The following is a 13,333-nucleotide window of genomic DNA, read 5'->3' on the forward strand; positions in this document are numbered from 1 at the left end:
CACCCCTCCTGCCCCCTGAACACACTCAGTACCCACACATAACACACAGACACCCCTCCTGCCCCCTGAACACACTCAGTACCCCACACATAACACACAGGCACCCCTCCTGCCCCCTGAACACACCCAGTACCCACACATAACACACAGACACCCCTCCTGCCCCCTGAACACACTCAGTACCCCACACATAACACACAGGCACCCCTCCTGCTCCCTGAGCACACTCAGTACCCACACGTAACACACAGGCACCCCTCCTGCCCCCCGAACACACCCAGTACCCACACATAACACACAGACACCCCTCCTGCCCCCTGAGCACACTCAGTACCCCACACATAACACACAGGCACCCCTCCTGCTCCCTGAGCACACTCAGTACCCACACGTAACACACAGGCACCCCTCCTGCCCCCCGAACACACTCCGTACCCACACATAACACACAGGCACCCCTCCTGCCCCCTGAACACACCCAGTACCCCACACATAACACACAGGCACCCCTCCTGCCCCCTGAACACACCCAGTACCCACACATAACACACAGACACCCCTCCTGCCCCCTGAACACACTCAGTACCCCACACATAACACACAGGCACCCCTCCTGCCCCCTGAACACACTCAGTACCCCACACATAACACACAGGCACATACCTAGGTACAACAGAGAACATCCAGGCACTAACACATCATGCATTAAGTGACACCTGCAACTTGTGTGGTCGAGCCAATCCCTCTTTTCAATGACTATTGATGTGACTCTTTCAGAGATATTGAAGCTCACTCTCTGGAAGCACTCAGACCTGGATATTCTGGCCCAGAGGTCGGGACACTACCCCTACACCATTAATCCACGGTTCCATTATTATATTATTTATTCACGGGACGAGGGTGTGTTTGGCCTAGCTTCTATTGCCCCGGGGGGCAGAGGGGGTGGTTCAGAATCACCCACTGTGGGTCTAGAGTTACATGTAAGGACGACGGTTTTCTGTGTGTGCATCTATGTGTCAGTGTGTCTCTGTCTGTGTGTGTGTCTGTGTGTCTCTCGCTCTGTGTCTGTGAGTAGGTTTGTGTGTGCACATATGTGCGTGTGTATGTGCGTGTGTATGTGTGAGCATGTGTCTCTGTGTGTGAGTGTGTTTTGCGTGTGTGTCTAGTGTGTCTGTGTGTTGTGTTTTTTGTCTGTGTGTATGTCTGTGCGTATCTGTGTTAGTATGTTTGTGTGTGTGTGTGTCTGTGTGTTTGAGTGAGTCTGCGCCAAAGTGTGTGCCTTAGTGTGTGTGTGTGTGTTTTGTGTGTGTGTATATGTCAGTGTGTGTGTGTGTGTCTGTGTGCCAGTGTATGTGTGTCTGTGTGTATATCTATCTATGTCTGTGTGCGTCTATGTGTGTGTGTGTGTGTCTGTCTGTCTGTTATGTGTGTGTGTGTGCATGTCTCTGTGTGTGTGTGGTTGTGTGCGTGTGTGTGCATCTGTCTGTGTGTCTATCTGTGTGGGAGTGTGTGTGTGTGCGCATCTGTCTCTGTGTGTGTCTATCTGTGTGGGTGTGTGTGAGTGTGCATCAGTCTCTGTGTGTCTATCTGTGTGGGTGTGTGTGTGAGTGTGCATCTGTCTCTGTGTGTCTATGTGTGTGTGTGTGTGCATCTGTCTCTGTGTGTGTCTATGTGTGTGGGTGCATCTGTCTCTGTGTGTTTAGCTGTGTGTGTGCATCTGTCTCTGTGTGTGTTTATGTGTGTGTGTGTGTGAGTGTGCATCTGTCTCTGTGTGTGTTTATGTGTGTGTGTGTGTGTGAGTGTGCATCTGTCTCTGTGTGTGTTTATGTGTGTGTGTGTGAGTGTGCATCTGTCTCTGTGTGTGTCTATCTGTGTGGGTGTGTGTGTGTGTGTGCATCTGTCTCTGTGTCTATCTATGTGGAGGTGTGTGTGAGTGTGCATCTGTCTCTGTGTGGGTGTGTGTGTGAGTGTGCATCTGTCTCTGTGTGTCTATCTGTGTGGGTGTGTGTGTGTGTGTGTGCATCTGTCTCTGTGTGTGTCTATCTGTGTGTGTGTGTGTGCATTTGTCTCTGTGTCTATCTGTGTGGGTGTGTGTGTGAGTGTGCATCTGTCTCTGTGTGTGTCTATCTGTGTGGGTGTGAGTGTGTGCATCTGTCTCTGTGTGTCTATCTGTGTGAGTGTGTGCGTGAGTGTGCATCTGTGTGGGTGTCCGTGTGTGTGTGGGTGTCGTGTGTGTGTGTGTGTGTGTGTGTGCATGTATGCGTTTCTTCTCTCTCTTTGGCATCGTGGGAGAGGACCGGGTATGGGGTTGGGGGGGAGAGGCGCAGTGTCATCTCAGAGCGAGAAGTAACCAGTGGAATACAGAGACGGGGAGGAATTTCATCTCTCTCCAAGGGGTGTGTGTGTGTGTGTGCTGGGGGAGGGGGGGGGGGGGGAGTGGAGGGGGGAGGTGGTAGTGATTCTATGGAATACTTTACCCTACGGGGATATCGGGGCTGGGCATTGGAGGGTATTCGAGAGAGGCTTTGAATCAGGAAGGGAATTGAGGGGACAAGGCAGAAAGCAGAGGGCGGAGGATGATCAGATCCCCTACAATCTCACCCGGTCGTGGAACAGACCCGATGGGCTGAATGGCATTGTCCTGCTGTTCAATGTTATGGCCCTCCCACAGAGATTGTGTCAACGGTTCAGAACAGAAACTCACCGAGGGGCTCCTTATACAGCACCTTCCCAAACCCCACACCCCTCTACCATCTACAAGAACGAGGGGGGGGGGGCAGCAGGTACTTTGTGGGTCTACCCACAGCACATGGTTAAGATGGCAGCTCACACCTCCCCCCCTCCCCAATCCCGCCACCCACCACCTCCTAGTCATGCACCCCATCCACCGCGGAAAATACATCCTTAAAATATGACAAACTCACCCCAACATACCAACCAGCAGAACACACTGCACACGGATATAAACACAGCTCCAATATAGACACACTCCCCCCACTAGAACACTCCCTCCCAATTAGTTACAGCCCACACACATTCACACACACACCCACACACACAGACAGACACAACTACACACACACACACCAACAGACACAAACACACACACACATTCCGCAGAATACACTCACGTATAGACACACACATTTACACAGACAGACACAAATACTCATATGCACACACTCTCACTGACAGACACAAACAGAAACATGGACTCAGATACACACACATTCCCACAGAACCCACACAGACAGACACAAACACATACACACTCACAGACACACACACACATTTCCACAGAACACACATACAGACAGACACACATATTTGTGCAGACACAGACACACACAACTACACACACGCACTCTCACATACACACACACAAACACACACACATTCAGACACAGACACATACACACACATTCAGACAAAAATACACACACATACTCTCACAGACACACACAAACAGACACACACACATTCAGACACAGACAGACACAAATACACACACACATTCACATTCAGACACACACACACATTCAGATACAGACACTAATACACACACACACACACACTCACAGACACACACAAATACACACAGATTCACATACACGCAATTACACACTCCCAATGACAGACACAAACAGACATGAATGCACACACACTCTCACAGATAGACACATACACATACATTCACACAGGCACAGACATACACACTTTCACAGACAGACACACACACACATTCAGACACAAGTGCATACAGACACACACAGACAGGCAGACATAAACACAGATAAATATATACACACACAGACACACACATATATCACAGCATCGCTGCTTACCTCAGAGCAGATCTGAGTCTGAACTTTCTGGACCTGTGGAGAGAGAGAGACACATTAAAACTTGCTGCACACACCACAGTCTGGTATAGACATCCCACTGAACCTAGGACCATCATTCACAGCCAGTGTTAGATACAGAGTATTGTTCCCATCAAACACTCCCAGGAACAGGAACAGGGGCAGCACGGGGTTAGATACAGAGTAAAGCTCCCTCTACACTGCTCCCCCATCAAACACTCCCAGGGACAGGGACAGCACAGGGTTAGATACAGAGTAAAGCTCCCTCTACACTGTCCCCCCATCAAACACTCCCAGGGACAGGGACAGCATGGGGTTAGATTCAGAGTAAAGCTCCCTCTACTCTGTCTGCCCTATCAAACATTCCTGAGGTGGTCTGGAGTGAGAAGAGGGGAGAGTGGGGGTGTGTCCTATCACGTTCCCGACTGGATCATTGGATCTAATCAGCCCTGATCCCACTGAGCCTGGGGCATGATCCTTGAAGCCTTTTGGCCGTGCTTCTGCCGTGGATTGGAGCAGCTTCAAGGTGGCATCTTCTCGGGGGGGGGAGTAGGTGGGGGAGGGGGGAGGTAACTCGGGGCGGGCAGCAAATCAGAGGCTGGAGGGATGATGATGACGATGATGATTATGGTGACGATGTTAATGATTATGATGGTGATGATGACGATTATGGTGATGACGACGATGGTGATGACGACGACGATGATGATGACAATGACAATGATGACGATGTTGACGATGACAATGATGATGATGATGACGATGATAGTGATGATGACGACGACGATGATTACGATGGCGATGATGACGACGATGAATATGATGATGACGTTATGATGATGATGACGATGATGATGTTAATGATTATGATGATGACGATGTTAATGATTATGATGGCGATGATGACGATGAATATGATGATGACGATGATGACGAAGATGATGATGATAATGATGCTGATGATGCTGACGATGGTGATGATGATGATGACGATGATGGTGATGGTGATGACGACGACGGTGGTGATTATGATGACGATGTTAATGATTATGATGATGACGACGATGATGATGATAATGATGACGAAGATGATGACGATGACGATGATGACGGCGGTGATGATGACAATGATGATGATGACGGTGACGATGATGACGATCGTGATGATGATGGTAATGATGGTAACGATGACGATGATGACAACGATGGTAACGATGGTGATGATGCCCAGTTTCAGTGGAAGAATGACGAGTAAGAGAGGGTGTGGCCGGTAGCCTGGTGTAGGAGTGTATTTACTGCAGGACAGTGTGAGCTCGGTTGGCTCCTATCCCAGGATTAACTTTGGGGAACACTCCCAGAGAGCGGGTTGGGCACATTCAACCGTGGGGTGTTACAGGAGCAGCTTTTATCGAAGGTGCTCTTTCCTTCTCTCTTTCTCTTCTTTCCTGCTTCCATCTCTCTCATTCTCTCTCTCTTCCTCTCTCTTTTTCTTTCTTCAGCCCTTTCTCTCTTTCTTTCCCTCTTTTCTATTTTCACTCCTTTCCCTCATTCTCTTTCTCTCTCTCTCCTTGATTTCTTCCTCTTTTTCTCATTCTTTCTTTTTTTCTTTCTTCCTCTTTCTGTCATTCTCTTTCCTTCTCTCTTTCTCTCACTCCTTCTTTCTTTCCTTCTCTCTCTTTCTTCATCTTTCTCTCTCTTCTTCTTCTTCTCTCTCTCTATTCTCTTTCTTTCTCTCCCTCCCTCCTCTCTCTTTTTCTCTCTCTCCTTTCTTTCTTTCTCCTCTCCAGGTCTCTCTCTCTCCTCTCTCTTTCTCTCTATTCTATCTCTCTCTTCCCCCTCTCTCCTATTTCTCTCTTCTCTTTCTTTTTCTGTCTTTCTCTCTCTTTTTTTTCTCTCTGTCCTTCTCTCTTATCTTTCTCTCTCTTTTTCCCTTTCTTTCTTCTGTCCTTTATCTCTTTCTCTTTCACTCTCTCTCTCACTTTCTCCCTCCCTTTCTGTCTTTCTCTTCTGCGTTTCACTTCACCTTTCCGCGTTTCAAGATGGCGATGCATCGCGACACACTTCCCAGTGACCTGTGACAAGATGCGCGGAGGCAACAAATACACCAATCGACGAAGCGGGCCAGTCGTAGAGCCCGTGGGGTCCTGAGTCTGGCGAATGAGAGGGCAAGGGCGCCACGATGGACGGGAAAGCCAACCCAGCCCTCACCGGGCCCGAAACGCCAACTCTGCTTTCTCTTTCTCGGCCAGACCCCTGCTGAGCTTCTCCGGAGATTTCTGCCCTCCCGTTCAGACTTTCAACCCGATGCGACAAACCTCTGTGTAATGGTCTCTGGCCAGATTGAGGACTCGGCAAAGACTATCAAAGGTCCAACGTTATTCCTTTTCTCTAATTTGTATTGGAAAGGGCCTTCACTGCCGCCTTATTTCTTGACACGGGGCGACACGAGGTGTTTTTCACCGTACGCGTATACTTGAGCACACACGGCAACGGAAGTCTGAATCTTAAAGTGAAAACCTCAGTGATCTGGGGGCAGAGCAGGCTGGGTAAAGCAGGTCGGGAGAAATCAAGGCCTGGTGACACTGCAGGAACCAAAGGCCTAGTGGTATCTATAGAACATTCCAGCCCTCAATGTTGTACTGACCTGTGGAACCAATCTGAAGCCCATCTAATCCACACTATCCCATGACCAGTTAAATGCCCTTTCAGTTGGTGAGCCTCCAAATCTTCGAGTTGACACCTTCACACACATAGACACACACACACACACACACACACACACACAGACACACGCACAGACATACACACACAGACACACTCACACACAGGCACACACATAGACATACACACGCACAGACATACACGCACACACACACTGACATACGCACAGACATACACACACAGACACACACATAAACATACACACGCACAGACACACACACAGACATACACGCACACACACACTGACACACGCACAGACATACACACACTGACACACGCACAGACATACACACACAGACACACTCACATACAGGCACACACATAGACATACACACACACAGACACACACACACAGACATACACACACACACACACTGACACACGCACAGACATACACACACACCCTCACACACAGGCACACACATAGACATACACACGCACAGACACACACACACAGACATACACACACACTGACACACGCACAGACATACACACACAGACACACTCACACACAGGCACACATAGACATACACATACACACACACACACTCTCTCACACAGGCATACACACAGGCATTTACACACACAGGCACACTCACACACACAGACATATATACACACAGACACACTCACACACAGACATATACACATACAGGCACACACACACACACACTCTCTCTCACACACACAGACACCCTCACACACAGACATATACACACAGACACCCTCACACACAGGCACACACACAGAGGCATATACGCACAGACACACTCACAGACAGGCATATACAGACATATACACACACACAGGCACACACACAGGCATACACAGACACACTCACACACACACAAACAGACATATACAAACAGACATATACACACAGAGACACACAGACACACAACACAGAGACACACACACAGGCACACACACAGACATATACACACAGGCACACACACAGACATATACACACAGACACACACGCACACACAGACACGCACACACAGACAGACACACACACACACACACACAGGCACACTCACACACATACACACTCTCACACACACACACTCTCACACACACACACATGGACACACACACACAGACTCTCTTTCTCTCACACATACACACACGCACTGACACACATGCGTACACACACAATCATACACTCATATGCACACACACGCTTATTCATACGTCTCACTGACACACACACTCCCTCTCTCACACACATTCACACACACTGAATAATCTGAGTGCAGCCTTTGACTCTGGTGTTTCCCGAGAGAGAGAGAGAGAGAAATTTTGGATGGGTGGGAGTGTCCCGAGGTGAGGCCTCAAGGTATCTATAGAACATTCCAGCACAGTACAAGCCCTTCGGTCCGCGATGTCGCACCAACCTGTGAAACCAATCTGAAGCCCATCTAACCCACACTGTCCCATTCACATCTGTATGTTTATCCAATGACCATTTAAATGCTCTTAAAGTTCGTTCTTAAAGTTCACACACACTCACACTCTGATACACACACTCATACACACACACACTCACTCCCTCTCTCACACACACTCTCTCTCTCTCTCTCAGACACAGACACTGAATAATCTGAGTGCAGCCTTTGACTCTGGTGTTTCCCGAGAGAGAGAGAGAGAGAGAGATTGGATGGGGGGGGAAGCGGGGAGCTTCTGCCTGGGGAGAGGGCCGAGGTGAGGCCTGAGGAGGGAGCCGAGGTGAGGCCTGAGGAGGGAGCCGAGGTGAGGCCTGATGAGGGAGCCGAGGTGAGGCCTGGGGAGAGGAGCCGAGGTGAGGCCTGGGGAGAGGAGCCGAGGTGAGGCCTGGGGAGAGGAGCCGAGGTGAGGCCTGGGGAGGGGGGCCGAGGTGAGGCCTGGGGAGGGGGGCCGAGGTGAGGCCTGGGGAGAGGAGCCGAGGTGAGGCCTGGGGAGGGGGGCCGAGGTGAGGCCTGGGGAGGGGGGCCGAGGTGAGGCCTGGGGAGGGGGGCCGAGGTGAGGCCTGGGGAGGGGGGCCGAGGTGAGGCCTGGGGAGTGGGCCGAGGTGAGGCCTGGGGAGAGGGCCGAGGTGAGGCCTGGGGAGAGGGCCGAGGTGAGGCCTGGGGAGAGGAGCCGAGGTGAGGCCTGGGGAGGGGGGCCGAGGTGAGGCCTGGGGAGGGGGGCCGAGGTGAGGCCTGGGGAGGGGGGCCGAGGTGAGGCCTGGGGAGAGGGCCGAGGTGAGGCCTGGGGAGGGGGCCGAGGTGAGGCCTGGGGAGGGGGCCGAGGTGAGGCCTGGGGAGAGGAGCCGAGGTGAGGCCTGGGGAGAGGAGCCGAGGTGAGGCCTGGGGAGGGGGGCCGAGGTGAGGCCTGGGGAGAGGGACCGAGGTGAGGCCTGAGGAGGGAGCCGAGGTGAGGCCTGATGAGGGAGCCGAGGTGAGGCCTGGGGAGAGCAAAGGTGAGGCCTGGGGAGGGAACCGAGGTGAGGCCTGGGGAGGGAACCGAGGTGAGGCCTAGGGAGGGGGCGGAGGTGAGGCCTGGGGAGGGGGGCCGAGGTGAGGCCTGGGGAGAGGAGCCGAGGTGAGGCCTGGGGAGGGAGCCGAGGTGAGGCCTGGGGAGGGAACCGAGGTGGGGCCTGGGGAGAGGGCCGAGGTGGGGCCTGGGGAGAGGAGCCGAGGCGAGGCCTGGGGAGAGGAGCCGAGGCGAGGCCTGGGGAGAGGAGCCGAGGCGAGGCCTGGGGAGAGGAGCCGAGGCGAGGCCTGGGGAGAGGAGCCGAGATGAGGCCTGGGGAGAGGAGCCGAGGTGAGGCCTTGGGAGGGGACCGAGGTGAGGCCTGGGGAGAGGAGCCGAGGTGAGGCCTGGGGAGAGGAGCCGAGGTGAGGCCTGGGGAGGGAGCCGAGGTGAGGCCTGGGGAGAGCAAAGGTGAGGCCTGGGGAGGGAACCGAGGTGAGGCCTGGGGAGAGGAGCCGAGGTGAGGCCTGGGGAGGGAGCCGAGGTGAGGCCTGGGGAGGGAACCGAGGTGGGGCCTGGGGAGAGGGCCGAGGCGGGGCCTGGGGAGAGGAGCCGAGGCGAGGCCTGGGGAGAGGAGCCGAGGCGAGGCCTGGGGAGAGGAGGCGAGGCCTGGGGAGGGGGGCCGAGGCGAGGCCTGGGGAGGGGGGCCGAGGCGAGGCCTGGGGAGAGGAGCCGAGGCGAGGCCTGGGGAGGGGGGCCGAGGCGAGGCCTGGGGAGGGGGGCCGAGGCGAGGCCTGGGGAGGGGAGCCGAGGCGAGGCCTGGGGAGGGGGGCCGAGGCGAGGCCTGGGGAGAGGAGCCGAGGTGAGGCCTGGGGAGAGCAAAGGTGAGGCCTGGGGAGGGAACCGAGGTGAGGCCTGGGGAGGGGGCGGAGGCGAGGCCTGGGGAGGGGGGCCGAGGCGAGGCCTGGGGAGGGGGGCCGAGGCGAGGCCTGGGGAGAGGAGCCGAGGTGAGGCCTGGGGAGAGCAAAGGTGAGGCCTGGGGAGGGAACCGAGGTGAGGCCTGGGGAGGGGGCGGAGGCGAGGCCTGGGGAGGGGGGCCGAGGCGAGGCCTGGGGAGGGGCCGAGGCGAAAGGAAGTTCGGTTTCACTTTCCCCTGGGAGATGCTGGCCTCCTTCCATCGAGGTGGCGTGGCCTCTCTCTCTCTCGGGGCCTGGAAACCTCCCCCACGCCCCCGAGCAGGGCTCTAACAGACCCTCCCGCCTATAGCCCAGGCCCACTCGGAGCAGGGCCTGTGAATCTGGGATCCTGCTACTCCCTGTGCCTGGGGCCTAGTGCCAAGGGGAGACCCCCTACTGCGCTGGCCTGGCCTCTCACGCAATGCCACACCACCTTCGCCTGCCACCCCTGGGGGTGGAGGGTGACCTCTCTCAGCACCACCGAGGTGTGTATGTGTGTGGGGTAGGTCGCGGGATCTTGCTGTGCTGGTAGTGGGGGCACCCAGAACTGGGGATCTTGCTGTGCTGCTGCGTGTGTGTGTTCAGGGAGGGGATAGAACAGGAGTTGAGGTCAGAACGCATGACAGTTCAAAGGGCTGAATGGCTTCCTGCTGTACCCGTGTGACAGGCTGGAGGAGGGGAGGGGCTGAATGGCCACGTGCTGTTCCCGTGTGACAGGCTGGAGGAGGGGAGGGGCTGAATGGCCACGTGCTGTTCCCGTGTGACAGGCTGGAGGGCCTCCCTGAACCCACTCAGTATTTTTCTCTCTCTCTTTCACTATCCCTCCTCACCGTCATCTTCCTCTCTGCCCGCCCTCCCCTCTCCCCTCACTCCCCCAAGCCCCCATCTCTCTCTATCCCCCTTTCTCTCTCTCTCTCTCTGTCTGTCCCTCTCTCCCTCTCTCTTTCTCTCTCTCTCTCCCCCTCTCTGTCCCTCTCTCTGTCTCTCTGACCCTCTCCCCCCTCTCTCTATCCCTCCCTCCCTCTCTCTCTATCCCCCTCTTTCTATCCCCCCCTCTCTATCCCTCCCTCTCTCTCTCTCTATCCCCCTCTCTCTATCCCTCTCTCTCTCTCTATCCCCCTCTCGCTATCCCTCCCTCTCTCTCTCTATCCCTCCCTCTCTCTATCCCCCTCTCTCTATCCCTCCCTCTCTCTCTATCCCCCCTCTCTCTATCCCTCCCTCTCTCTCTATCCCCCCTCTCTCTATCCCTCCCTCTCTCTCTATCCCCCTCTCTCTATCCCTCCCTCTCTCTCTCTATCCCTCTCTCTCTCTCTCTCTCTATCCCCTCTCTCTCTCTATCCCTCCCTCTCTCTCTCTATCCCCCTCTCTCTATCCCTCTCTCTCTCTCTATCCCCCTCTCGCTATCCCTCCCTCTCTCTCTCTATCCCTCCCTCTCTCTATCCCCCTCTCTCTATCCCTCCCTCTCTCTCTATCCCCCCTCTCTCTATCCCTCCCTCTCTCTCTATCCCCCCTCTCTCTATCCCTCCCTCTCTCTCTATCCCCCTCTCTCTATCCCTCCCTCTCTCTCTCTCTCTATCCCTCTCTCTCTCTCTCTCTATCCCCTCTCTCTCTCTATCCCTCCCTCTCTCTCTCTATCCCCTCTCTCTCTCTATCCCTCCCTCTCTCTCTCTATCCCCTCTCTCTCTCTATCCCTCCCTCTCTCTCTATCCCTCCCTCTCTCTCTATCCCTCCCTCTCTCTCTATCCCTCCCTCTCTATCCCTCCCTCTCTATCCCTCCCTCTGTCTCTATCCCCCCTCTCTCTATCCCTCCCTCTCTCTCTATCCCCCTCTCTCTATCCCTCCCTCTCTCTCTCTCCCTATCCCTCCCTCCCTCTCTCTCTATCCCCCTCTCTCTCTCTATCCCCCTCTCTCTATCCCTCCCTCTCTCTCTCTCTATCCCCCTCTCTCTATCCCCCCTCTCTCTATCCCTCCCTCTCTCTATCCCTCCCTCTCTCTCTATCCCCCTCTCTCTATCCCTCCCTCTCTCTCTCTCTCTCTCTCTATCCCTCCCTCTCTCTCTCTATCCCCTCTCTCTCTCTATCCCTCCCTCTCTCTCTCTATCCCCTCTCTCTCTATCCCTCCCTCTCTCTCTATCCCTCCCTCTCTCTCTCTATCCCCTCTCTCTCTCTCTCTCTCCCCCTCTCTCTTTCTCTCTGTCCCTCTCCCCTCTCTCTTTCTCTCTGTCCCTCTCCCCTCTCTGTCTCTCCCCCTCTCTCTATCCCTCCCTCTCTCTCTGTTCCCCCCACACCTTCCCCCTGACAAAGCTACTTTCTCTTTCTCTCTCTGCCTGCCACTTCCTGCTTCTCTCTCCGGCTGTCTCCCTCTTGCCTTCAAACCCCCACTCCCCCCTTCCCCCTCTCTCTCCCCCCCTGCCCCTCTCTCTCTCATCCCCATCTCCCACCTGTGAGCCCACCTTGATATCCACCACCCTCCCTTCATCTCTCTTATTCCTCCTCTCCCTGGTTTCACTCTGTGTGTGAGTGTGTCTGTACCCTCTCCCCCCAGCCGTGGATGTGTCCCCCACCCCTGCTCAGAGTCCCCCTGCTGCTCCCACACCTACCTTTTCCCGATTGGCAGCGGTGACTTTGAGAGCAGCAGCCATCTCCAGGGTCAGCTCAGGAACTCTAGCCTCTCCGAGTCCCCTCCCCGTCCTGGCTGGGCACTTTCACTTTCTCTCTCAGGACTGAACACGCCTCCCTCAGATGGTCACATTTCTCTCACTGACTCTCCCCCCCACACACCGCCCCAGGGGGGTGATAGCGGGGAGCGTGGACCCTCTCTCCCCTCCACGTCTCGACCCCTTCGCCAAATTCGTCCACTGCGGACTCGCACACCCTTACGCACCCCCTCCCTGTCTCTGTCACCCACCACCCAGCTCCCTACACCCCCTCCCTGTCTCTGTCACCCCCTCCCTGTCTCTGTCACCCACCACCCAGCACCCTACACCCCTCCCTGTCTCTGTCACCCCCCTCCCTATCTTCTTCACCCCCTCCCTGTCTCCGTCACCCCCTCCCCCTGTCTCTGTCACCCACCACCCAGCCCCCTACACCCCCTCCCTGTCTCTGTCACCCCCTCCCTGTCTCTGTCACCCACCACCCAGCCCCCTACACCCCCTCCCTGTCTCTGTCACCCCCTCCCTGTCTCTGTCACCCACCACCCAGCTCCCTACACCCCCTCCCTGTCTCTGTCACCCCCTCCCTGTCTCTGTCACCCACCACCCAGCACCCTACACCTCCTCCCTGTCTCCGTCACCCCCCTCTCTATCTTCTTCACCCCTTCCCTGTCTCTGTCACCCCCCCCCCGGCCCCCTACACCTATCCC

General features: G+C 55.2%; 1 protein-coding gene across 1 annotated transcript in view; it reads right to left on the minus strand.

Moving 5' to 3' along the window:
- Positions 1-12,679, minus strand: part of psme2 (proteasome activator subunit 2) — a 31,694-nt gene extending 19,015 nt beyond the window's left edge. Inside the window, exons 1-2 of the mRNA XM_060821463.1 lie at positions 12,573-12,679; positions 3,846-3,878 (exon numbers count right to left, since the gene is read on the minus strand). Coding sequence (XP_060677446.1) covers positions 3,846-3,878; positions 12,573-12,614 — 75 coding nt within the window. The 5' untranslated portion in view covers positions 12,615-12,679. The remainder of the gene's footprint in view (positions 1-3,845; positions 3,879-12,572) is intronic.
- Between the last annotated feature and the right edge of the window lie 654 nt (positions 12,680-13,333).

The sequence above is a fragment of the Hemiscyllium ocellatum genome (genome assembly GCF_020745735.1).
Source record: "Hemiscyllium ocellatum isolate sHemOce1 chromosome 27 unlocalized genomic scaffold, sHemOce1.pat.X.cur. SUPER_27_unloc_1, whole genome shotgun sequence".
Taxonomy (NCBI): Eukaryota; Metazoa; Chordata; class Chondrichthyes; order Orectolobiformes; family Hemiscylliidae; genus Hemiscyllium; species Hemiscyllium ocellatum.